The sequence below is a fragment of the Ursus maritimus genome, unplaced genomic scaffold (assembly GCF_017311325.1).
Source record: "Ursus maritimus isolate PB19 unplaced genomic scaffold, ASM1731132v1 scaffold_30, whole genome shotgun sequence".
Lineage (NCBI taxonomy): Eukaryota > Metazoa > Chordata > Mammalia > Carnivora > Ursidae > Ursus > Ursus maritimus.
Window position 1 is genome coordinate 15,149,627 of NW_024425564.1, and position 26,234 is coordinate 15,175,860.

A 26,234-nucleotide genomic window follows, 5' to 3' on the forward strand; every position below is an offset into this window, starting at 1 on the left:
GGGGGGGGGGGGGGGGACCACCAGGAGAATGGGCACAGGTCGGCACAGGGGTTCTGTGCGCTTGCCAAGTCCTCCGCCAGACCTCAGGATGCAATGCCCTTCACTTTGACCTCCTCGGCAGCGTAGGGAACAGCAACGCAACACCGGGTCCCAGACTCCACAATCATTTATTAGACAGACTATTTCTCTGACCAAAGGGAGAAAAAGTAGCAGATGACACTATTCTACCCAAAACAGTGTTTACATTTTTTTCCCTTGAACTATTAATCTCCTAAAAACACTGTGCCGAACTGGCAACATGACAGCTAAATGTGACTGTGCCATTTGTCTCCTCAGCTGCCCGGCTCAGGGGGAGCATGAATGTGCAGATACAGCCCGGAGGATGGGGAGAAGAAGAGGGGCTGCCCTCCTTCAGGCGGGGCAGCCAGGAGAGGGCCCCTGACTTTCCACTGTGGGCGCCTGACATCCTGGGCACACACTCACTGGCAGACAGTTCTCCGAGACCCTGCCTCAAACAAACCTCTGAAGCACCCTTAAATCCAAGCCAGAATCCTCTCCCGGAGGGTACTGCTCGCTACCGGGCATCAACTCGCCCGGGGACAGATCGCAGGAGCCCGCAGGGGCCTGGCCAGAGGTGTGGGAGAGGGAACTGGAGAATGTGCTAGCCAGTCTGAACCTCAGCAAGAAGACAAAGGGAAACAGGGACCCTTTCAAGCCAAAGTAGTTGCAAAGTGACCAAGCTGTGGTCCCCAGGTGGTCTCCCGGTGGCCCTCCAACGTGGCTTTGCTGGATGTGCTCAGCCCTCATCACGCTGCAGCAAGGTCAGAATTCCACAAGGTTGAAGCTGGCGACAGGCCTGGGATGGCTAGCTCCAGAGAGGCCACCCTTCTGCCGCTAATGGGCTAGAATGACAGGACCGAGGAACTTGTCACGAGAAGCCCCTTCTGGCTGTTCGGCTCCCAGCGACCCTCTGAAAACCGGGGTTTTCTGCGACAGCGCGAACTGCAGTCAGTGTTCAGTTTCGCGAGCCTGGCCTTGCTTAGCTAAGCCGGGGCACCCCAATTCCATCACAGCCCTAAGGTGTGCTCTGAAAAGGTACAATTCAGACAATCCAAATGAATATTCTCCACGAACTGCTGATTCGACAGAGCGGCTTTTACCAAGCTAGTCATGGGACAACGAAGTCCCCTCCTTAGGTACCCCCCATTCTTCCTGTTTCTCGACGGCAAATAGGAAGCAAAAGACGAGAATAAACGAATGGTCCATAAATGAAACCCTGCCCCTGCACCGTGCTCCCAGGTAGAGCTGCACCTTTGAAACACATTCACCTGAGTCAGCAGCTGAAGCATCTTCTCGAGGGAGCACGCCTGTAAAGGCACCAGCAGGTGTGCATTTCATAAAGGGAATTGATGATCAAATAACGTATGGTGACACCCAGTTAAACAAAGTGAAGCCGATGTCTCATTTGCAGGATTTCTCAGAGCCTTGACTCTGTTAACATGCATCATGAATTCTGAAGAGGGGGTATCTGCGTGTGGCCCTTCCCAAATTTATTTGACCTTGGAAACTTCTTCCCCTTTAGAGGGTATATTTTTGGATTGCAGAATATGAGAGATGTTGCCATGTATATTATGTGTGCCCTTCATGACCTACTGTCTGATCACAATGCAAATTACAACACGTGACAATTCTGAGATTTTAAGGCCAGAGTCAAACAATCCTGTCGGCCCTGGCAATCCACATGAGGGGGCGTGGGGTACTAGACATGTGAATCCAAGGACACTGAAAGTAAGCCTGGGCGTTAAGGAGGGCACGTGATGGTGAGCGCTGGGTGTTGTATGCAGCTGATGGATCAAGGAACTCTACCTCTGAAACTAATAATACACTATACGTTAATTAATTGAATTTGAATTAAAAAAAATTAGAAGGAAAAAGAGAAAGTAAGCATAGGGATTTTTTTTCTACTTTCGCTCAGAGAAAATAAAAATGATAACTATTTTCCTCTGTCTTTGCAAGAGATTATAAGGGCTAATTGGTAACAGATGGACAAACATTAAATACTCCTAGGAAATGATATGCAAAAGGTCAAGCACAACAAAGGCAATCAGCTGTGTACAATCCAGCCTCCTTGAAAAGCAAGGTGGCGGCCCTGCTTCGCCCTGCTTCTCCCGCCCATCATCAGCCCAGTCTGGCTGCCCCTGCGCGCTCTGTAGGAAACTGCAGACCCTCTCTCTTTCTTTAAAAAGTAGTCTGTAGACCCTGGAGAAGCAAAGTTTCAGTTGGGCAAGATGAAGAAGTTCTGGAGAAGCATGGCGGTGACGACTGCACAATAAGGAGAACAACGCCACCAAACTATATACTTAAAAATAGTTAAAATGGTCAATTTTATTTTATGTATATTTTACCACAATTTAAAAAGAGTGTTATTTGGGGTTTTTTGTTGTTGTTGTTGTTTTTAATGTATCTTTAAATCTTAGCTTGAACCGTTCAATTGTATTCCAGTTCTACCAATGACAAACCCAATATGTGGAACGGGGGAAATGGGCTCGGCAGGGTTCCATGTCACTTAAACACAGATGGCATTATCACTTGGAAGAGAACCCCAAATTAAGACGTTAGCAGAAAGTACTGGTGCAACCATTTCCTGTGTATTCTCAGGCCTATGGATTATAATCTCAAGAAAATCTGCAAGGTCCAGACACCTGTGCACGGCCTCCTCTCACCACCGGAGTGACTACACCTCGCAGCGAGATAGCCTTTCTCCTCAAACTTGCCCGTGAGTGGAAGCATGGAAAGGAAAATCCCTCTCCAAAAAAGGAAGAGTGACTGTAAATTCCTATGTCCTACCCTCACGTGCGCCCCTCAATCTTTGCCTTCAACCTCACACAACCTCACAGGTTACCCCAAGCTCTTGGGTCCCGCCCTCGCCTAAGCAGGTTTTGCTTCTCCTTTCCAATCTCTGTCCCACAGCCAGCAGCCAGTCCAGGCCCACTTGGGGCTCATCCGCGAGTACTAAGGACTCTATTACCTACTGAGTGCCACACCCCAGGGAAATAACAGGCAGAAAGCACCGTCCCTGCTCTCAAGGGTTTAGAGTCTAAGAGTGGAAAATGGCCAGCAGTAGAAATGACAACTCTGAGAAATGGAAGGGCCATGATGGCAGATGTCCTACAGGTGCTGGGACAGCGCATCACACGGTCTAAGTTTCCATTTTCCGTCACGACTTCCTTGTGTGACCTGGTCAGGCGTGGGGCTCTGGGTGAGAGAGAGCTGCACCGGGAGGGGGTGGAAGTGTGGGGCAGGAAGGAGAGCCACGCCGGGGCCAGACATGGAGGCAGAGACGGAGAGGTCGAGAGCAAGGGGGTAGGTCCCACAGGGGGCCTTTCGCACCATGTTACAGATTTTAAAAGGAATTAGAAAGTTAACTGAAAGCAAACCTTCTTTTAGCTTTTGCTTGATGCTGCTGTTGTTAGAAACACTCTGATGAAGGATCTCAGCCTTTCCGAGGAAGACAACCAAATCCCTGTGCCTGGCTCTTCAGGGGACGCGGTGGGGTAGGAAAGCCTTTCACACCAGCCTACCTGTGGGTGGGCCTGAGGGTTGATCGGTCATTAACTAACAGCTTTAAAGACGTGGATGAGCCCGAAGAGGAGGAGGATGAACCCCATCAGTCATTCATTCCGCGGTGTGAACCGCTTTCATGTCTTAGCTGAGATAGCTGCACAGGTGTTTCTGAGAGTAGGAACAGAGAGGGGCATTCCGAGGACCAGAACATAGGAAATGTACCTAAATGAGGAGCCGTTGACCAGCCTGGAACGAGGGGGGGCTAAAGGAAGAGCGCTTCTCCAAGCGAGAGCGGGGAGTGGCCCGTGTATCCGTGACTCCGCTGGCAGGCCACAAGCCAAGAAAGCTGTCATTTGCCAGGGCCGATCTCAATGACGTCCGGTGACCTTCCCTACTTCCGGTTTTAAAGGTCTAAAGGTAATGGCTGGGACAGTGCCGTGAGCCGCACGACACGCCAGCAGAGCTGCCTGCAGGACTGCCCTGCCAGCTGCAGTGGGAGCTCCTCGCAGGGCAGGGCTCCAAGCACACAATCTGCTGGGAGGGAGCTTGCAGTCGGTCATTTCATGTGATGCCACAAGCCTCCTGCACGGAGTGTCGTCCCCACCTTGGCAGTTAGGTTCCTAGAGCCTAAGGAGGCCCCAGTGTTTCACAGAGGGAAGAGGTAGCACTGGGATTTAGACCCGGGTCTTCTGCACTGAGCCCCACGCTGGCTTCCCCCCCCATCCCCCGATGCCCCAGTCTCTGCTGCATGTACTGAACTCCTCACAGCCACTTGTGTTGGAGGGGGAGCTGGCTGCGAGCCCATGAAAAAAGCCCCTGTTTAAACTCATTTTTTAAAAATGTGTTTTTTCAAATCATGGGACTGCTTTTACAAAACCTAAAGGGACCAAGCTTCTTTGCTCCTGTGCAAAAATGCTGTTCAAAGCACCAACTACCCAAACGGAGGGAGAACCTTCCGCTTGGACTCAGTCGCTTCAACTGTGCCAGTAGCTGAACACGCTGGGGGTCTCCAATCTCCAAACTGTTTTTCACTAAACGTGCATCACTGGTTGCTGAACCTGCTTTTAAAAAAACGCAGTTCATCGTGGGATGACACGTAAGCACAAGCACAAACATGCTTCTTGACAAAATGCTGACTGATTCGCAAACACAGAGAAATGCAAAGACCCTGTGAAAAACACCACATCTTCCTATGTTTAAAAATGGTGGGAAACGTCTGCCTCTATCTCATGGCTTCCTTTAAGGTTTCCTGACAGGAGGTGACAGATTGGGAGGGCTGACTCTCCTCCTCTCATTCCCTCAGGCCTGTTGAGAAATAACCCTGCTAACTCCCTCTTTAATCCAATGAGGGAACAAACAGGATTCTGTAGGGCAGGCTCCATCAGCAAAGAATTCCCCTTGGCCCGGGCCCCTACAAACTGGGGCTTTGGCACCGTGTGCATTCAGCCGTGGGCTGGGTGATAGGTGCACCCTGTGTTTTGCTTGGGGTTTGTTCCGAAGGTTCTTTAACCCTTGAGCTATCTGCCCTCATAAGGCTTACCTGGGTCATGGTCTTCTTCTTCTTCTTTTTAATTTATTTGAGGGAGAGCGTAAGTGGGGTCGCGGGAAGGGCGTGGGCAGAGGGAGACGCAGCATCCCCACTGAGCAGGGAGCCTGACACGGGGCTCCATCCCATGACCCCGAGACCACGACCCGAGATGAAGGCAGATGCCTAACTGACTGAGCCACCCAGGCGCCCTACCTAGGTCTTCTTAAAGAGAGGAAGAAGGAGGTTCTCAGCACGGCCCCACCAGCAGGAGGTAGCTACGGAATAGGCGGGAAGTCCTGGCTGCTCACAGGCGCGGCGTGTCACCGGAGATAGGATGAAACTACAGCTGACTTTTTTTTTTTTCCAAAGATTTCATTTATTTATTTGACAGAGAGAGAGAGACAGCCAGCGAGAGAGGGAACACAAGCAGGGGGAGTGGGAGAGGGAGAAGCAGGCTCCCAGCCAAGGAGCCCGATGTGGGGCTCGATCCCAGGACCCCGAGATCATGCCCTGAGCTGAAGGCAGATGCTTAACGACTGAGCCACCCAGGCGCCCAAAAACTACAGTTGATTTTTGAACAAGGCAGGGGTTAAGGGTGCTGACCCCCACCCCCACACAGTCAAAAATCCACATCTAACTTCGGTAGGGAAACGGTATTGAGATTCCCACCCCATAGAGATGGTAGCCCCCCCCCCCACAGGCACCCTGTCACTCCAGCTTCTACCCTTAAAAAGAAAAGACAAAGAAGGAAACTTGCCTAGATTATAAACAAGTCAAGATTCCTCACCAGCTGCTCTGATTCTGTCAATCAACTTTTAAACGTTAGAGCTAAAAGGGAGTAAGGACCAGAAAAGACGTGCAAAATGCAGATTATAATGTTCACGGCTGTCCATGTGGCATAGCCACATAAAGGGAAACAACACACGGGTCCATCAACAGGTGACGAGAACAACAAAACGTGGTATGCACATGCAGAGGGACACCGCGCGGCAACGCAAGGGCGCGACGGCGGGTTTACGCGGGAACCGGGCGAGTCCCGAAGCCGGCGCCGGGGGACGGGCCGCCACGAGCCTGCGCGGTGTGATTCCACGTCCGTGCCGTTCTGCACCAGGCAGAGCTGAGCTGTGGCGCTGGAAACGAAAACAGCAGCTGCCTATGGGGGCGAGCTGGCTGGACGGGCGGATCCGGGGCGAAGGCACCATTCTAGATCTTCATTTGCATGGTGGCTACTGGGTGGAACAGGAGCTGAAACCCACGAAACTATACACTCAAAATCCGTGCCTTTCACCAACATGTTAATTATACCTCCATTTTTAAAAACCTGGGAAAGGGTTTTAAATGAGTCCCCAAAGACGAGACAGAAATAGCCAACTGATGGGGGCTTCGCGGCTCCTTCCCCTGCTGGTTCTGGGGAGGCAGGCAGCAAAGGGGAAGGGGCTACACAGGGCGCCAACCATTCGCTATCTCAGAGCGCTAGATTAACCGCAAGAAGGGAAGGCGTCCGTGCGTACTTTCCCTTCTGCCTAAGCAGATCTCGAGGCCAAGCACTCGGAACAGAGAGCGAACAGCTCATACAGTTGCTGTTTCAAGGCCTGAGCTGCTTAACAAATGTGGTTATGGGTTGTCCATCAGTTCAAAACAAGAGCGTTATTGTAACTGTAGCGAAGGCAAGCAAAGCAGGAGCCCTACCCTGGGTTTACAAAGTCCTCCCTTGAAACACGGGGCTAGCAGCACCCTCCGAGGGAGCCCGGGGGTGGCCGCCTGCAGAAGCCCCCGCTCACACAGGTAGTGGTGTCCCAGCAGGAACTGGAACGCAGACATTCCGTGCCCCAAATACCGCCCCACCACTTTGCCCAGCGGGGTCCGTGTAGCCATGTTCTTCTAGCCTCTCTGAACTCCAAGTTCCTTCCGAGTAAGCAGGAGCCAGGCGCACTTCTCAGGAGGGCTGTTGTCACTACTCAGTGGTGACACGTGAGACACCAGGCCCAGTCCTGCCGCAGTGTCCCGTTCCTCTTCCTTCCCCTCCCCCCACCCCCATGACGTGCCCCACGGGCCCTCCCACCCTATTCCCGGCCACCTCTTCTCTGTACCTGCCCCCTTCTGTCACCACCTGGATTCCCACAGTAGATAACATAGATGGAAAGCCCTCTTCTTGCAAAACTGATGTGAAAGACAAAACCACCATGTCCCAGTGATTCAAACCTTCCTCCTCCTCCCTGAAAGGACTCTGTTGTAGGTTGAATTGTGTCCCGCTAGCACGTTCTGGTGAAGTCCTACCCCCTGGTGCCGCAGAACCTGACCTCATTTGGAGACAGGGTCTTCGCAGAGGTAATCAAGTTAAAAGGACATCATTAAAGTGGGCCCTAACCCAGTGTGACTGGGGTCCCTAGGAAAAGGGGCGATTTGGACACAGAGACGGAGATGTTGGGAGGATGATGTGAAGACAGGGAGACACGGGGAAAAGGCCACGTGCAGGTGGGAGATCGGAGCGAGGCATTTACGAGCCAAGGAACACCAAAGATTGTAGCAGCCAGCAGAAGCCAGGAGAAGCCTGGAACAGACTGTCCTCCCAGCCCTTGGAAGGAACCCATCCCACCAGGGTCTTGATTTCAGACCCCCGGATGCTTCGTGCCCTCCCACCTGCCTTCATCTGCTACACCAGGAAGTGTGGTCTCTTTCCCTTCTCCACACGCCCCGCCGGGGCCCCGCTCTCAGCAGCACAGGCACTTAGCATCCTCTCGTCTCCAGCGCAGCCAGCTCTGTCTTCTGAAAAGGTGGCGCTGGGCGGATGGAGAGCGCGTAGATGCTGGAGCTGGGGTGACGCACCGCAGGGTGCTGACCTCACCAGTTATAATAGCGTGTCCCTGGCCAACTTTTGTCGCATCTCTACCTCCGTTTCCTCACCTGGCAGATGCTGGTAATGGGGCTGCTTCACTGGCTGATTGCAAGGGTGACACACACGGCCTGCTCGAAGCATCCAGTACACGGCGGGGATAGGAAGGGCACCAGGAAGGTCATGCTGCCGTGACCTGGCTCAAAATCCTTCATGCCCTCTGTCACCTGCCAAAGTCCAGCCTCCTCGGCAGAGAGCAATGGGCTGAGCCAGTCATTTACAACGCGTCTTCTCGCCAGTGCCATTCTTTGCAGAACCCAGCTGGGCAGGCACCCTCCTCCCATATGACTCAGCATCAGGTGGCCCATCCCTAGTGCACACAGGGCATTCCCTGGTGAGTGGTGTTGGTCCAGGGGCAGGTATGCGATGAGGCAGGGTCGACGAGAGAGGAGCATTCATGTACCATGCTCAAGGATGGTACAAGTCACAAGGGGAAAGGGGACAGCAAATAACCAGGTGTCATGGGAAGCCACCTTGCCACTACAAGGGACCAGCATTTGTTATGGGCTGAATTGTATCCCCTCAAAATATATCTGTTGAAGTCCTAGCCCCCGGTTCCTCAGAACGTGACTGTATTTGGAGAAAGGGTTTGGACAGAGGTTTAAGTTAAAAATGAGATCACTGGCCAGTGTCCTTATAAGAAGAGATGAGGACACGGACACATGCAGAGGACAGACTGTGTGAAGACACAGGGAGAAGGCCATCTGCAAGCCAAAGAGCGAGGCCTCAGAAGGAACTGACCTGCCGACACCTGATCTTGGACTTCCAGCCTCCAGAACCGGGAAGAATAAATTCTGTCGTTTAAGCCCCTCAGGTTGTGGTACAGACTAATAATACAGCATTAGAATGAACTGATGCTGAGGAAGGCCTAGAAGCACGCAGGGGAGCCTATCTTATCTCTGGACTTTCAGAAATATCATAGGCATTTCTGTATGTGTTTTTAAGCCTGTTTGATCGGAGGTTTTTTGTGATGTGCAGCAGACAGCACCCTAACGAACCCTCCAAGCTTTCAAACCCTTTCCAACACTGTGCGTTCTCCCCTCCTAATGGAAAACAAGTGCTTCCCCCACTTCTTCCACAGGACTCACATTCTTACATTATTCCCCACTCATACCTGCTCTTCCTCTTTACCATTCTTTGGCTCCCTGCTTCCCTCTGTGCAGACTGCTCCCTTTCTGCCCATCTCTTTTTTTTTATGTTTTATTTTTTATTTTATTTTACTTTATTTTTATTTATTTATTTGACAGAGAGAGAGACAGCAAGTGAGAGAGGGAACACGAGCAGGGGGAGTGGGAGAGGAAGAAGCAGGCTCCCAGCAGAGCAGGGAGCCCGATGCGGGGCTCGATGTCAGGACCCTGGGATCACGCCCTGGGCCGAAGGCAGACGCTTAACGACTGAGCCACCCAGGCACCCCCCTTTCTGCCCGTCTCTGCCCCCAAGACCACCATTCTTCAAGGCACGCCTCACGGGCTCCTTCTCCCCTGCAGCTCCAGCACAGTGCCTGAATACGACACACTACTCTGGACTTTCCCTGTGTGCTATCTTCCCTGCATATGCTTTTAACTACATGAGATTAGACCACTATATTTACTGGATAGATTCAAACAGATCACTAAAGAAAGACTGCTGTGTGTCACTGCCTTCCCAGACTAAAGGAGAAAATGCCGTCTGCAGATTTAAAAACCTATTTTCAGTATGATAAACTAGGAGTCTTTAAATTCCTTGGTAACCTTCTGCCTGTTCAAGGTCATTTCAGTTTCCCCCAAAATTGCTTTTGGAGATGGGGTTCATAATCAAGGTCACAGTTTCCTTTTCACCATCCCTCCTGTTAGTCACTTATCTGAGACTCTGTCAAAAAAGAACTAGAATTATAAATGGGGAAGAATCCGACGACAGATGAGAAAGTAAAGAGAGAAACCACTGCTTATACTTAAAGCACAATTCAATTCCATTCAAATGCATTATCAGCAGATACACAAAACCAAAAATAAAACAAAAACAAAACCCCAAACACCCTCATAGCCCAGACGATACCCATATTTGAAAAGCTGCTTCTTATGGGACTTCCCAGAAAAATCTCCCAATAAAACTTCTATTGAAATAATAAAAACCCTATCTTGGAACACAGAAGATTTGATGACTCACCAAGCAATATGGCTCTAGGAACAAGGAGGCCCCTATGAAGACACATCACCTTCCTGCAATTCACTACCTCTCCCTGGACGACCTCTAGTTGAAGCGTCTTTATTCACTACTTGGAAGTTCCTTCTGAGCGCCAGATCAGACCCTCTGCCCAGCTCAGCTGTCTGACCATCTGTGGCCCTTGATAGTTCTTTATCAGGGATCCCAAGAACAGCAAGAACAAACTCCCAAAACATACTACAAATGAGTGGGACAGACGATGCCATGAACATCTAAGGGAGGAAAGATCTCGCTGGGGAGGGTGCTGAGGCTGCCTGAGGTCTGGACCTCCCTGAGGCGGGGAGGCTGGCTCGCGTTCATGAAGGGGGCTCCCCAGCAGCCCCAGCCAGCACCACACACACTTCCTTTCACAGCAGCTGGCCCTCGGCACAGATAGTGTCATGCTAGGACCACTTTAGGTTCCCTGCCTGTGCCCAAGGGAGAGGTCATCCCCGATCTGTTACTCAGTGCATGTAAACAGTGTTGATGTTTGATTCTGGACTCTTCTAGTGCTTGGTGTCTGTGTCCCCCAGGGGGCTTCTTATTTCCTGCTGCTGAAGACATGATCAAACCACCTTAATGGGAATTAATTATGGAAAAGGCTAGTCTGAATTGGAGACATTTTGAAAATAAATACCTTTTACTTCCAAATAAATGTTTCCTTTTCAAGTAATTAACCATTACTCCAAGCAGAGGTTCAAAGGACTTACTTCAATGAGTGACTGGGTCATTAGCAACATTTGTTTGTACATGAATATGCAAAGGCAATGTTTCATAATGTGCTTCCCTAGGTCGGCTAAACGTGCCCGCTGACACTCAGTTTACACCATTTACGCACTTAGCAAACCCCTTCTTCACGGAGGGCAAAGGGGTCCTGGCTGCACTGTGATAATTCCTGGTGTGATGGCTCGCCCTTCTAGATCTCCTAGAGCCCGCATACCAACGCTCCCCTTGTGGGCTACAGGGAAGCCAAGGTCTCACCCGGGCTGACCCCGGCCATCTGTTGGGTATGGTCAGAAAACACAATGAACTTCTGTACTAGCCCAGACCAGGATTTCTCAGACTTGGCATGCTCAACTGGATCATTCTTTGCTGCGGGGGCGTCCGTGCATTGTGCAATATTCAGTAGCATCCCTAGTCTCTACCCACTGGACGCCAGGAGCATCCCCTTTCTCGGCTGTGACAACCACGAATGTTTCCAGACATCACCCGGCGTCCCCTGGGGGGAAATTATACCACCCAGAAATCATCCAGTGAAATTTTTTAAACAACTGATGCCTGGGTCTCTCAGATGACTCTAAGAACTCCAGCCACCACCGCTGCACGCCTAGATTCAGACCAGTTCAATATGTCACTTTCAGGAGAAGAAAAGGCTCTGGGATGTAAAGGTCTAAAAAACGGTGTCTTGAAGTAAACACATAACCCATTTCAGAGCCCAGTAGGAATTTATGTTTGATTAGCTGCTATTTCTTAGTTTTCAATAAACTCATTGGAATTTGAGTTGACCTATGTACCACCTGTCCTCTTTCTCTTCTTGTCATCCTAGAACTAAATCACCTTACCTTGCCCAGGTGAGAGTCACGGCCCCTTTACTATCTCTTTACCTTTGCCGTTCAAGAAATGTTAGGTGAGCACCTACGAGACCCAGGCGCTGAGGATGCAGATCTGGGTCAGGAAAGCACGGGCGGAGGATGGGGAGCCAGGAAAGGCTTAAAGAAGGTGATGGGGTGATGGGGGAGGGCAGGTGGATTCTGGGCGGAAGGAGCACCGCTTGCAATGGTCAAGTGTTGTTTGAGAAACTGGGAGCTGGAGCACAGGGTCCTTGCATGGCCATGATGGGGCCCGTGCAGGAGAAGCATGCAGGCTACAGACAGACCATCAGGGACCCTGAAAACCAGCCAACCAGGCCCAACTTCATCCTGAAGGTCATGGATCTGAAGCAGTGAAGTAAAAAAAGCTTCTCATCATCAATTTAGGACCAAAAACATCGGGATTTGAGGCAAGGGGGGTGGATAAGATCAGGGGCCAGATGAGAAGTCGGTCTAGCGGGTAACCAAACACACGGAGCTAGGGCTCTGAGGAGACATCCGAGTCACAGATAAAGGTCTGCTGCTGCCCTACTCAGCATGTGTGCTGGAACTAGGGTATTATGGGCTATATGACGCCCCCTCACCCCCCAAAACAGAAACACACACAGAAAACCCCAAACCTTCAATTGTTGAGTCCTGACTCTTTGTACCTCAGAATGTGACTGTATTTGGAGATGGGGCCTTTACAAAGGTAATTAACTTAAAATAAGGTCACTGGGATGGGCCTTAATCCAACAGGTCTGGTGTCCTTGTAAAAAGAGACTAGAACACAGACGCACACAGAGGGAAGCCGTGTGAGGACCCAGGGAGAAGACGGCAGGCACAAGCTGAGGAGAGAAGCTTCCGAAGAAACCAGCCCTGCTGACACCTGATCTCAGACTTCCAGCCTTTAGACCCGAGAGGAGGTGAATGTCTGTTAGCTCCCCACCCCCACCCCGTCTGTGGTGCTTGTTATGCAGCCTGAGCTGACTGAGACTCTGGAGAACCACCTGAAGGGAGCAGGTGGTGGAAAGAATTCCCGAAGGAGAAGAGCAACCAGCTGAACAGAAGAAAAATGCAGAAAAGCCGCCTCCCCCACTCCCCGTCCCAAGGAGAGAGTGTCAAGGACTGAGCAGTCACTGCCAGCGCCACCCAGAGGCTGACTGAGATTGCCGAAGCAGTCCCGGGATCTGGCATCAGGCAAGCTGCCACCATCTGTGGCACAGAGACCACGAGGCCCAGCAGGCCAGGCAGGGACGCAGGGTGAAGCCGGTGCTTCCCAAGAGCACAGACACACAGGGCGAGGGCCGCTGCCCCTGGGGCACTGATGTGCTTGTGCCGGGGGCTTGGTGAGGGTTCTCACAGACGCCCACGCCAACACGCGCGCTCCAGGCGCAGCACACGGCAGCTGGACAGAAGCCAGGAGGCCTGCCATAGGGGCCCTGAGGACACAGTGCCACATGGACCCAGCCTGGGCCCGGGGGGTACTTGTACCCTGGGTCTCTACTCTCATTTCTCCGTCATAAACCTCAGATAACACATTATCTACTGGGGAAAACCCAACCGATCCCCAAGGACGGACTTTGGGGGCCTGTGCGGTGGGGCCCCAAGTTCTGCTGCAGGTGTCCCCCTGCGCGCCCTGCACCAGGCCCTTCCCAGCCTTTGTCAGCTCCTCCACAGACGAGGCCCTTTCTATTTCAAGACCCCAGCCCTCCTTCAGGGCCCAGCTCAAGGCCGCAGCACCGGGCTCCCCCTGCCGACGGTGGGAACTCCCAGGGCGAGCACGAACCTCGCCGGCTTTCTTGGGTGTGCCCACTTCTGCACCCCACACCCTAGCTCCCGCCCTCAACGCGCTCATCTCAGCTGGTCCCACACTGGGCCAGGATCCTCCATTTACCAACTGTCTTGGCTACACCACGAGCTCCTTCTTCAGGGCAGAGACCATCTCCTACCCACCTGTGTCACCCACCCAAGGCAGAGCAGAAGGCCTGCCCAAGAGCAGATGTTCTGACAGAAGGACCAGGGCCAGGTGCCACACGAGTGGCTGCAGAAATCACCTCTAACGGGAGGGGAGGGATGAAGGGGTTCTACGTAACGGTCTTCAAAAAGTAGAACAACACCTATGTCCACAGCATTAGTTCCAAGCCGCAAGGTGGAAGCAACCCAAGGGCCCACCAGTGGATGAATGGATAAACAAAATGCTGTCTAGACAGCATGGAATATTGGTCAGCCTTACAAAAGAAGGAAATTCTGACACATGCTACAATGTAGATGCACCCTGAGAACATTCCGCTAAGTAAAATGGAGCCAGTCACAAAAGAACGAGTACTAGAACGGTCCCACTGACGTGAGGTCCCTGGAGTAGTCAGATTCAGGGACAGAAAGTGGAATGGCGGTTGCCACGGGCAGGGGCAGGGGCAGGGGGAGGGGGTGGGCACTTAGCGGTGAGTGGGGACAGAGTTTGAGTTTGGAAAGATGACAAAGTCCTGGAGATGGACGGTGGGGACGGCTGCACAGCGCTGTGACTGTACTTAATCCCACTCAACTGGCACTTAAACATGGTTAAAATGGTACATTTTATGTTATGTGTATTTTACCACAATTAAAAAAAAAACTTTTTAAAAAGTAGGACAAAAACTTGGTGTTCACTGCAAACGCTCATGTATATTCACTGGAGAACAGTGGCGTTCCTCAGTATGTAACAATCAAGGGTGCCCAATTTGTAAAGCATCTTTTAAACACACAGAGAAAAAGCAGCTTTTAATCTAATCTGGGAGGAAACACTCTGTTGTGCAAATTACGATGCTGAGTGCACAACCCATCCATAATTTAATGTGACCACGGGAACGCCGGTGCCTGTTTTATGCCAGTATCATCCCCTTTGCACTTCTTCTTTAAATGACACTAAGAAATAAAGTGTGTCTGTTAGCTGGCAGAATTAGAGGAAGGACTGACCCTCCTCTCCGTTTAAAAAAAAAATGGCCGATAAACACTTAACTCGCATTCCTATGACTTAACATTCTTGACCACACATTCCTATGACTCAGCTGTTTGGTTCACTGCTCAGATAAGTAAACCAACTGTCTCACTTCTGGGGCAGTGTTTTCAAATGTAAGGCGGTTCCGTCCGTGGCTCCTTCTTGCTGCTGCATACTTTTGAGCGAACTAAACATTCAAAACAAAATTGGCTAGGGCTTTGTGAAGCTGTTCCCTGGGAAAAAATGGACCCACAAAAAGGATGTTTCACTTTGACTACAAGAAATCCAGAAAAAGACACAAAACACAACCAAGGAATAGAGAAGCAGAAAAGACGCTGAAAAATCTGGAAGAAAGACTTGCAAGGGCTCAGGGAGCCTTGCTCAGCTTCGCCGCAGTGACAGCTGGCTTTGTGAAAGACGGCAGGCTGGAGCCCACCAGAAGCCCCGCTGCTCAGAAGGGCCCGCATTTGGCTTAATGCTAGGCTGTCCCTGTCCTGATCTTCATCATTTCGGAACAAGGGGTTCTGCATTTTCATTTTGCACTGGGCCCAGCAAATGACGTAGCTGGTCCTGACCAGCATAAAATTTTGGAAAAACAGACACTCACCCTGTGTGGGGCCAGGGGTGGGGGTCACAATTTGTAAAACTGTTTCAGGGACTGCCCAAGGGCTTGTTCCAAGCTCTCTCTCTGATCTGGAGCTAGTAACTGAGACCATGTATCCCTGTTTCTAGAAAAGAAGCCTCAGGGAGAGTGTCTCTGCCAGTTCTATACTAAGCTTCAGGGGCCAGGTAAATTAATCCTGAGTGTTTAGGAAGAAAAAGAATACTTTGTTTAAAATATGTAATGGTTCAATTATCAATATTTAATTATTCTCGATTAACTGCCAAAAAGATTCACCTCTAATCCCTTCCACCCCAATAAAGAATGGCTACTACCACCCTGGGCCACATGGTCTGCAGGAGACCCCCAGTGCTGGGTAACTGCATCCCCTACTCTGAACCCTGCCTAGGCATCAGATTTGAACCCAGGAACGTGGAATGGACAGAGGAATGCAGGCCTCCGTGCTGACTGGTGCCTGACGAGGTAAGCAAAAGCATGGACAAAGTCAGTCTGTAGGGGGAACAAAACCGACTTCTGGAGGAAGGGCTGAGAGCACATGTGGCTTCTGACAGAAGGGCAGTGGCAGCAGGGCTCCTGATTCAACCCCCCCCCTGCACAATTTTCTGCTCTCAGATCCCACCCTAGGTTCCCGGAGTCATTCCTGCATTTTTCCCATACATTGCTTTCCTGTTTTGTCAATGTCACGTGAAGTTTGTTTTCCTTACTTGCAACCAAGAGTCATACAAGAGGTATTATGGAATATAATCCTATGCAAATGAATGGTGTGGTGAGCCCTTGGGCGGTATTCTATTTCAGCAGTGATTTATTTTAGGGGAAATCCACCTCAATCAGTCAATAACCATTGCCCCTCTTTCCTAGAAATAGAGGCCTTGTCATTCTCTAGGTCACTCGTTTGGAGGACCATCTGCCCACACATAATGGCCAGCACTGAAAGCCTCGAGCAAAGGAAAGGACAAGCCCCAAGTCACAGGTGATCAAAGTCTGAAGGCTACTGAGGCCAGTCACGGCCCTCCCATGACAAGTCAGCAACGACAGCACCCGGGGTGGGTTGGGCAGCCCTAGGGGGGTGCCTGGCCCTCTGTGCTGTTTACACCTGCCCCCGAGGTAAGCTCTCTGACCCCCGCCACTGAGGTCCAAAGTTACCACCAACTCCTCTAAAATTCCAGTTTCTGTGATCCACTGTCACCAGCATGGCTAGCCCAGACTTTTTAACACGTGTACTTGGTTCTCCATCCCGTAATGGCAGGAACTCAAGTGTCTGAGCCAAGACCTCTGAGGGGGTGTGAAGCCCCTGGCAGAGCCCTGCTCTCCTGTTCCTCGAGATCGGCCAGAAAAGCCTTTTCCTTTTCAGACCCTTTGGAGCCCTGTGACCAGTGACCTGAAAACAAACAAAGCCATTACATGGTCTGTTCCTCAGACTAGAGGTCCGTTCTGGTCAGACTCTTCAGGCCACCCTGGATTCCCGCGTCCCGTAGGAAGGGCACACCTGCCCCCCCACCCCCCCGTGATGGGTTTCTGGACGGAGAGGAAGGGACAGGCACCTCGGAGTGCCCAAGGAATAAATCACTCTCCCAGGTGTGTCCTATGGGCTCCTCCCCACTGAAGTATTTCTCAGATGACTCATTCGGCCGGTCCTCACCCCACACACAGGAGGGAGAAAGGGATCTGAGATCCCCAGGTTCCTCGGGTTTGCTTGGTGCTGGGGGGGGGGGGTCGGGGGGGGGCCTCTCCCCAGCTGTTCTCATTCTAGCCTCATGGTCAGGGAGCGATGACGCTAGAATAAGCTTCCTGCCGCTCCCAAAGATAACGCTAACGGCCTTGTACCTGTGACTGTCCCAGCTGTTGGTAATACCTGCTGGTCCCAAGCAGCTGTCAGGACGTGAACCCACTCCCGCCACACGAAAAAGCCCTTCTTCCTCTTTTCACGGTTTCAGATTCACGTGAGCTCAGACAGTCACAGTGAAGACTTGGTGGGTAAAAGGCGAGTCAGACACAGCTCCAGTGGGGAGAGGACCAGGTGCCACTCTGAACGCCACACAGCTGGTGCTGGCACAGAGGGACCCAGTCAAGGGTGGAGAGCAGAGCGAGGATGAGCAGGGCTGAAGGAGGGAGGACAGGGCGTCCCAGACGAGTGGGCTGACCAGGCAGAAGGAGCGGAGGTCCGCGCAATCTGCCCAGACAGGCGGTCTGCACAAGCCCACCGACCACCCCGACAGCCCAGAGGAAAGGAACAAGCCCAAGAAAACAAGCCCACCAGCGCCTGCTGGCCCCTCTCCCGGTGGGGGCCGCTCCTGGGCAGAGGCAAGACTACCCTGCAGGGTGAGGGGAGCGGGATTCGAGCCCCTCCAGAGCTGGTGGCTCTGGATAAGTCAGAGCCACCCCCCATACTCACTCCAGCGTCAGTCTTCCCATCTGTAAACTGAGGACTTTGGACGAAGAGATCATATTATACGCTAGCCGTGCCCAGGACGATATTTTTTACCTATACTAGGCATTTGGTAAAGGTAAAGCTGGTTGGATCAAAGTAAACTCTAGACTGATGGTCTCCCATGTCAGGGTCTTTCAGCTTTGTTCAAATTCAATTAGCACTCCCCCCTTTTGAGCAGGAGGGCAGGAGAAAATGCTGGAACACTTCAATAGGCCAGGGCTGCTTCCTGCCCCAAGTCTGGCCTGGGCCTGCAGCTGCAAAGCGATTTCCCACAGCTGCTCCTCAGAACCTCTTCCTGGGCTGGCCGGCCTCCTTCCCAAGGCCCGCACCACTCGGTTTCCCCAAGACCTTCGGTCAGGTGACCTCGCTCCATCAAATGCTCTGCACCCTCCCCTCTGCTTCTCCACAGAGCCCCACTTCCCATCCTAGCTCCCCTTCTCTTGCTCTGCCTTGCCGCCCTCCATCCCAATTCATCCCCTCACCTGACTTGGTTCATCTCATGGCCGATGTTCTGAATGTGACTCATAGCCACCCCTTGCCACGTTCCCACCTTCACTGTCTCCTAGCAATTCTAAGCTCTCACATACCACAGGACCCTTGCAAATGCTGTTCTCTCTCCCCTCTCTCCTTTCTTGCCCACTCAGACCTAAGATCTCAATTCAGATGTCAGTTGCACTCAGAGACCAGTCAGTGTAGGCCAGGCTTTTTGTTCTTGTCTTTCATTTCCCTGTCTTTCCACACACTTAACTCTGCGTGTAATTAAAGGATTATTATTAATTAGTTAAGGTGTGCCTCCCTCATTAGTCTATAAGCTCTATGGGAGCAGAACTGCTTATAGCTGTCATTGTATCCCGGACACATAGCACAAAGCTCGGCCCAAAAGTGTGACTCATCTATGAAAGGAAGGAGGGAGAAAAGTTGAAAGAAAGAAAGAAAGAAAGAAAGAAAGAAAGAAAGAAAGAAAGAGGAAGGAAGAAAAGAAAGAAAGAAAGAGAGAGAGAGAGAAAGAAAGAAAGAAAAAGAAAGAAAGAAAGAAAGAAAGAAAGAAAGAAAGAAAGAAAGAAAGAAAGAAAGAAAAAGGAAGGAAGGAGCAGCCTAGGGTCACGCTTAGTGGCGTAAGGATCGTTTAACACCTGGATCTCTGCAGAAAACATAAAACCCCAACGTGTAGTGTTTGCCAATTCCATGGTGTAAATGCTCCCACCATGGCTGATCAGAAGCCACCGAGACATTCCCGAGCGTGCAGCCGGCTAGAGAGGGCTACACTGGCTCAGCGTCAGTAGAGGCCAAGCCAGGTCCCGCTCCCTGCTGGTTTGCAGCGACGCCAGGACTGACATTCAGAAAGCCCATCATGGTTTTAAATGACGTCAACTTTTGACCCAATCCTACTCTGGACTGAAGGCCAAAATGAATTGAGACCTGCAAAAATTGCTACCGACGAAGGAGGAAAAAGAGGAAGAAAAAAAAGAAAAGGAGGAGGAGGAGAAAGAGAAGAAAAAGAAGTTTTGCAGCCAGCTCAGAACAAGAAGATGCAGGAAAGGTGAACCCCATGGCACGGGGCAGAGTGTTGGCTCCCCAAAAATGACAAGGGCTATTTAACAACCGTTTAGCTTCTGCCACTGCCGAATGCAGTTTTTAGGACATTGTTAGGAGCAGGTCGAAGCCTGCATGAAACACTGGTTATATCCAGGGACCTCATATTTATTTCCCTTTCTAGAAATTTATCCTACTAGCTTAATCAAAGCAAAACAGATATCTGCAACACCAAATGACAGAGGTACCAAGGTCAAAAAAATATTAGAAGAAGGTATGAAGGTCTTTTTCTAATATTCTGGGATTATGGAAGCCCTAAATCTAATGCAAAACCCAGAAAGCCTAACAGAAAAGATTAGTTTGAATCTATACAAACCAAAAGTGTCTACATAACAAATACACTATAAATAAAAGAAAAAGACAAACAGAGAGCCAGGGGGAAAACATTTACAAGACATGCAGAGAGTTAATTTACTTTCTGCTTGAAGTACTTCTACGGTAACTTTTGTATACTCCTCCCCCAAAACACACACATAGGCAAAGGACCCCAGGAGGGCCGTTCAAAGAAAAGGAAACAAATGGCTCAAAAAATTTCAGAGACACATTTAACCTCCCTCATAACAAGAGGAATGCAAATTACAACAACAACCAAATACACCTCACAGATCAAACTAAGAGACATTTCAAAGTGTGGTAAGTTCTTGGTCAGGGAGCGTATGGGGAACAGGACCTCCAGCATGACAGATGAAGTGGAAATTGGTAAATTCTCTAGAGAGAGCATTTAACATCTATCAAAATAAAAATGTAGCCGACTTCGACCCTCCACTTTTAAGAATTTCATGCATGCCAGATTTTCATTACAAACTATGTAACAGCAAAGTCTGGAAAAAAACCTCAGCGCCCCCTTAATAGGTGACTAATTAAAGTATGGCTTGCTCATACAATGGAATACTATGCAGACATATTACAGATGCAAAATGAGGGCTTCTCTCACTAGTGATAGGCCCCCATCCCCAATATTGGTGGAAACAGGCATAGAACAATGTATGTACTATGCCATTGTTTGTGAGAGACAAGTATATAAATGAAAATAGGCTATTTCTAGAAGGATACATAAGAAACTGGTAACCATGGTTGCTTCTGAAGAGGGAAACTGGAGGCAGAGATGGCAGGCAATGTTACTTTTACTGTCTGCTTTCTGTACCATGTGCATGCATTATCTATTAGTCAATTTCTAAAAATAGAGATGCATAAAGATGTTCACTGTTGTGTTGTATACACTAGACAAAATAAGCCAACCACCACTGGGATGACCTGACACTGGGTTATTTTAAAAATATTACTATTGCAATGAAATTGTAATTATTTTTAACCCTAATTAAATTGTACTGAATCACTTTAAATACTTCTACACTTGAGCCCCAGAAAAAGAATACAAATTACTTCCCAGGATATTTAAACAACTCTCAGATGTACTTACAGGATGAAAGCCAGCAATCTTTAAGAATTCATGGAGAACAGAAGAAGTATCAGAAGACCGGGGACAAACATCCCAAACTTTATATACAGAAAAAGAATGGAGCTTAGAAAGTTTAGCAGCTGACACTGATTTCTGGCAACATTCCAAGGACTACTGGAGGAAGTGGTGAGCATTGGAAACCAAGGAGGATTCACTCAGAACAATGCAGGATAACGATGCAAATTATTAAGAGGAATATTTTAAAGTCAGCAGTATTGTGTTTTTTTAACCTTGTGTAGAATCTTTGACAATCTGAGCTGCCAGGGGAAGCTGGTGTTGGACAGGGAGCCATGTCTGGCCTCAGTTCTCCCAGAGCTGACCTCTAAGTGACAGCAGAACTTTGTTAGATTTGTTTCGGGAAGGCATGGTTGGGAGATAAAATGGGGAGCTAGGAATGTCACTGGGAATCTGAACACAGGGCTTACGGTGCACAGCACTGGGCCCACCCAGATGGGAGTTAATTGAATACCCACGATAATGTTAAGACTGGCCTTGGATTATTCAACATTCTTAATAAAAGGAAGTAACATAATAAAAGGAAACGTTTGGAAAACTTTATAGGGTTGCACAAGAGAAAGGTGATATCATTATTATTATTTTGAAGGCGTTGAAAATTTTGGAACAAATACCAAAGCCCAATAGAAGTAAACAGATCCTAACAGGAGCCTTCTAATAACCCAAAACTATTACGAAGAAACCTAAATGGTGTGCCATGTCACAGAAGTGTAGCCTGAGAAATCCTTGACAACGCAATCCCACAAAGATTTGGTGACCGTGGTCTTGAGATAGATGCTTGTCATGTTTACTGAAAGCCTTCAGGCATCAACGGCAGGCTTCGTGAGTGTCCACCCAGGGTCGCTTTTGATTAGGACACACAGGGCCTGCCCGGCTGTGTTCTGAGTTTCATGCTTAAGAGACACACACGCCAAGGGGAGCAATCAGTATGGCAAATTTTGTCATGTGTGGAATGGCTGAAGCAGCTGGAGATTTTCTAGCCAGGAAAGAAACCTGGGTATCCTCTGATATCTGAACACGTTATATAAAGGAAAAAGAATCCTTCAGAGGAGCAAGCCATACGAATAGGCGTGAGATGGCCTGAGTGACATTCACCCCAAAACATGCTTGTCTGCAAGGAAGAGCAACTATGGAGTGAGCTGCCTAGCCAATGGGGCCCCCCTTTCCCATCCTGGAAGGGGCACCCATGTCAGCGATATTAATCAGGAGAGGAGAGAGGCTTGTCAGCCTGAAGGTCCCTTTTAACTATAATAACCTGGGATTCTAACTGGCTCGACAGTTTCACGGGTGTAGGTGCTATTGCAGCCTACATGTGACAGGCTCTGTACTACGTATAACATACATTCATAATGTATATTTAGAATATGATATATTTGTAATATAATATATATTCCTAATAAAATATGTACGTATAATATAATACAATAGAACGTACTATATGCCTGGCAGTTTTTCTATATCCCCTCCCCACCTAACACTTAGGGATAGAATAGGACACTAACTAGAGGGGGACATAGGCGGAGGGAAATCTAATGACAGAGACATGGTGTGAGATTATTTTCAAGGGGCTAGATCATGGTATGGAGCGGGGGAAAGAGGGTACAAAAGGCAACTTCTCAGACTGAACTTTCATCCACTGACAGAAGGGGACACCTTCCACTTCTGCTCTAACAAACAAAGCTGACAGGCAGCTGACCCCTAGAACTGCACACCCATCACAGTGCACGCTCCATATCTGTCCTTGTGATACAGTAGCCGGTGGGCACAGCTAGCTGACGCTGAAAGTCGGCCTCAGTATATGCCAAATGTGCTTCAAGGGCTCTTTAAGGCTTTTGTTATGGAATAGAACACTGTAGAAGGACAGGCTTTTATTTAGATCTTATTTGTGCGTGAAAATCAATATGTCCTTTCTAGTCTTTATCTTACAAGAAAATGTGTCTCTAACTATTGTCCCCAGGTCTTCAGCTCCCCGTCTTGCCTAGCAGCCCCAAAGCATAGGGCACACATTACTGCCATCTTTGACCCTCCTGAGTGCTAATTTAGAAAAACTGGCCAGCTCTCCACTGTGCCTTTAAAGCCTGTTTTCAAGGACTATTTTAGTCCTCTCATCCCGCCATCCGGCAGAGTGTGAATAGCTGTTCCTGGGTCCCCACCACCAGGATAATGATGCTCCATCCCACCTCTTAACTTTCAAGTTCCCCTCCCCTCTGACCCTAGGACAGAGCACCGGCTAAACACAGTTGCTTTGATCTCTATTATTCCTCCTCTACTAAAAAACGGTTTAAAGTATTTGAAAATGTCGCCAAATCCTTACTTGCACAGACATACAAAGGGTGTTAAAATAGTCACTGTAGTCATTGTTCTGAATTTTTCCATGCTGGTAACAAAAGACAAATGTTGGCCTGCACGGATGGGAAACAGAGTCACAGCAGCACATTTGGAAAGGAGAGGCACTGGGGCTGGGGTTGGGGGGTGTCAAGGTGAATGAACCAAGCCTGAAGGATCTTCCCCGTTAACAGCTGATCCTGGCAGTTCCCACAGGACAGATCATTTCTTGCCACGTTGGTACAAGATTAAAACAATGATTATGATGATGTAAGAGTTTCATCTTACACATCCATGAGCTACAACTGTTTACTAACACTCATTTGGGGAGGAAAAGCACACGCACTCTGTCGCATTTCAGTCTCACTTTTAAACAAAGCATTTAAAACTCGTCCCAGAACTGCCCAGAAGGGGGGAGGGGTCTACACTTACTTTGAAATGCAAATGAGTTATTTAAAACACAGAAGGGACAAAAACCACAAATTGCTTAACGAACGTCTCTTGTATGTTAAGAAAAATTACAAAATAGAGATGTCTTAGGGATCGATTTTTCTGACATTGCCCAGTCTCCATTTTTCTGCTGGCCACACAGCTCCTCTCAAAAAACACTGCTGCTCCATTTCACACAATGCCATCCCCCTGCTGCAGGGGCTCGTCTGGACTCTGAGCAAGGCGGCTGCTCAGCTGAAGCTTCCCAGGGTCTCGCTGCTTCAGACAAAAGCAGCTGCTCTGTGAGAGCCGCGCTGGTCCGGGGATACAAAACAAATTCCTAGTTTCCTTCCTATACTCTAGAGATAGTACTGAAGTTCCGAGAAAACATTTGAGGGAACACCACTGTGGCAAAATCTAAAGTCAAAAATACCAATCTTTGGAGAGGAATGAACACAATGAGGCGAGAAAGGGAATTTGCAAACGCTCTTTGCTTCTCTGGCTCTAACTTGGGTTCTTTAGTTGGCTTTAGTCTGTTTCCAAACCCAGCACGGGATGACTGAGGTCTGCCAGAAAGAACATCTGGGAATATGACATTGGTCTCATGGATAGAGACTTCTTTGTGGGAGACCACTAGCCCGGCAGAAGACTAGAACCGAGATCCTGGTTCCAGCCATCAAACCTGCATGAGGCGAGTCTTCAGAGCTGGCTGGCTGACAGGTCAGCGGCCTTACCTTTCTCGAGGGCCACCTCTGCCTGAATGAGGGTGACAGCTGGAAAGGTAGGGGAAGGGAGGTCAAGTCATGGGGGGGGGGCTCTCTTTCCAAACGTGCACTCGGGCAGGAGTTTGGGTGCACACTAGGAAAGGCTATGGAGCCCCATTAGGGTTGGGAGGCAGTTTCCTCGAGGAAGGCAGCGAAAAGCCCCCGCTTCACACTCAAGCAAATGCATCTCGTTTCGGGGACGGAGGATTAAGCCAATGCCAGATGCATGTACACACAGGCTAGCATCGCTTTAAGGGACCTCGGTCTGCTCGGAGGGAGAACGAGGGAAGGGTGGAGGAGATCCAGGAGCGGAAGACTCTGGAGAAGGACAAGGGGCCGGGGCGGTCGCAGCCCTTACCTTACTGACTACGTTTTGGACGAGGCCTGTGCGGATGCCGTAGTCCCACGCGTGACAGTCGCAGTTGGAGGCGTTGTCCCCCTTGTCCGGAGGGGACGGCAGGGGTGGCGTGTCACCCCCGTCCGCGCCGCTGCCGTTGCTAAGGTTGCCCGCGGCCCCCCAGGAGGCAGTGGAGAAGGGGGTGGTCGGGGGGCTGGTCCAGTTGGCCACGTCGCCGGCGTCCCACCGGCCCGTGGCGGTAACCCCCGCCAGCTCCGCGCCTTTGCCGGCCCCGCGGCACCAGAAGTTCGGCTGGTCCAAGAGGAAAGAGTCCGAGAACTGGCTGAAGCCGATGAACAGCGCCGGGATCCAGGTGAGCAGCACGAGGGTCTTCTGGTAGCCCCCGCCCAGGCCCCCGAGGAAGGGCAGCACCGACCCGTCGTAGTCCAGCAACAGGAGGCTCGGGGCCGCCGCCGCCGAGCTGCAGCCCGAGTGCGGGCCGCCGCCGGCGGGATGCGGGGCGGGCAGCGGCTGGATCTCCCCGCCACCGCCGCCGGGGCCCGCGCGTCCCCCGAGGGGCGCCGAGGCCGCAGCGTCCCCGGGCGGCAAGGAGCCGTTCTCCTCGGCCGGGGGCGGCTGCCGCCCGGGCCCGCCGCCCGCCGCCTCGCGCCGCCGGTCTATCGCCATGGCCCGGGCCCACGGCGCCCGCAGAGGCGCATAGAAGCGCGGCGGAGGCTCCCGCGGGCGCCCCGGGCAGAGCGCGCCGGGCCGGGCGCCCGCAGCCGCCGCCGCCGCGGAGGAGGGCCCGCGGCTCAAGAGAGAGCGCTTGGCCGCCCCGGGTGCTTCAGTCCGCCCCCATGTCACCGGCCCGGACCCTGCGCCCCGGGCGCTGCGGCCCCGCTCGGGCGCCGGGCAGAGGGCAGGCAGAGGCCGGCCCGGGCCCTCAGCCGCCGCCGCTCATCGGCTCCGCGGCCCGGGCGCCGGCGGCCGAGCCCGCCGCTCTCCGCTGCTCCGCTCCGGCCGCAGGAGGAGGAGCGGGCGCCGCGCCTAAGCCGGGCGGCTCGGCGCCTTGCGGACAGCTGTGCGGGCAGCGCGGGCGGCGCTGGCGGCGGCGCGGGCAGCGTTCGCTTCTCCCCGGGAGCCCGGGATGTATTTATCCGGCCTCGGGCGCCTCCCGGAAGCCGCGAGCTCGGGTCCCAGCCTGCCGAGCCGGCCGCGCGCTCTCCGGCTCCGCGAGCCGGCCTCTCTCCTCCTCCTCCCCTGCCCCCCGGCCCGCCCCCTCTCCCCCCGCCGAGGTGGAGGTAACCGCGGCACCTGCTGCGCTCGGCTCCTGCGCGCGAGCGCCCCCTCCAGCCTGGACGCGCCGCCGCTGCCGCGGGATCCACGGGAGGGGGCGGGGAAACGGGACACCCCGCGCCTGCCTGGCTGGAGGATCCCCTGCTTGTTCCCCCTCCGCGCCGGGCGAGGTGGAGGAGGAGCAGGCGCGCGGCGCAGCAGGCGCGGGTGGGCTGGGGGTCCCGGAGGAGTCGGCTTGTGCGCCGAGCGTGTGAA

General features: G+C 51.4%; 1 protein-coding gene across 2 annotated transcripts in view; it reads right to left on the reverse strand.

The window, feature by feature from the left end:
• The window catches only part of SLC22A23 (solute carrier family 22 member 23), a 174,155-nt gene extending 148,785 nt beyond the window's left edge, over positions 1 to 25,370 (reverse strand). For both annotated transcript variants that reach the window (XM_040645011.1, XM_040645012.1), the window contains exon 1: positions 24,705 to 25,370. In XM_040645011.1, coding sequence (XP_040500945.1) covers positions 24,705 to 25,370 — 666 coding nt within the window. The remainder of the gene's footprint in view (positions 1 to 24,704) is intronic.
• Between the last annotated feature and the right edge of the window lie 864 nt (positions 25,371 to 26,234).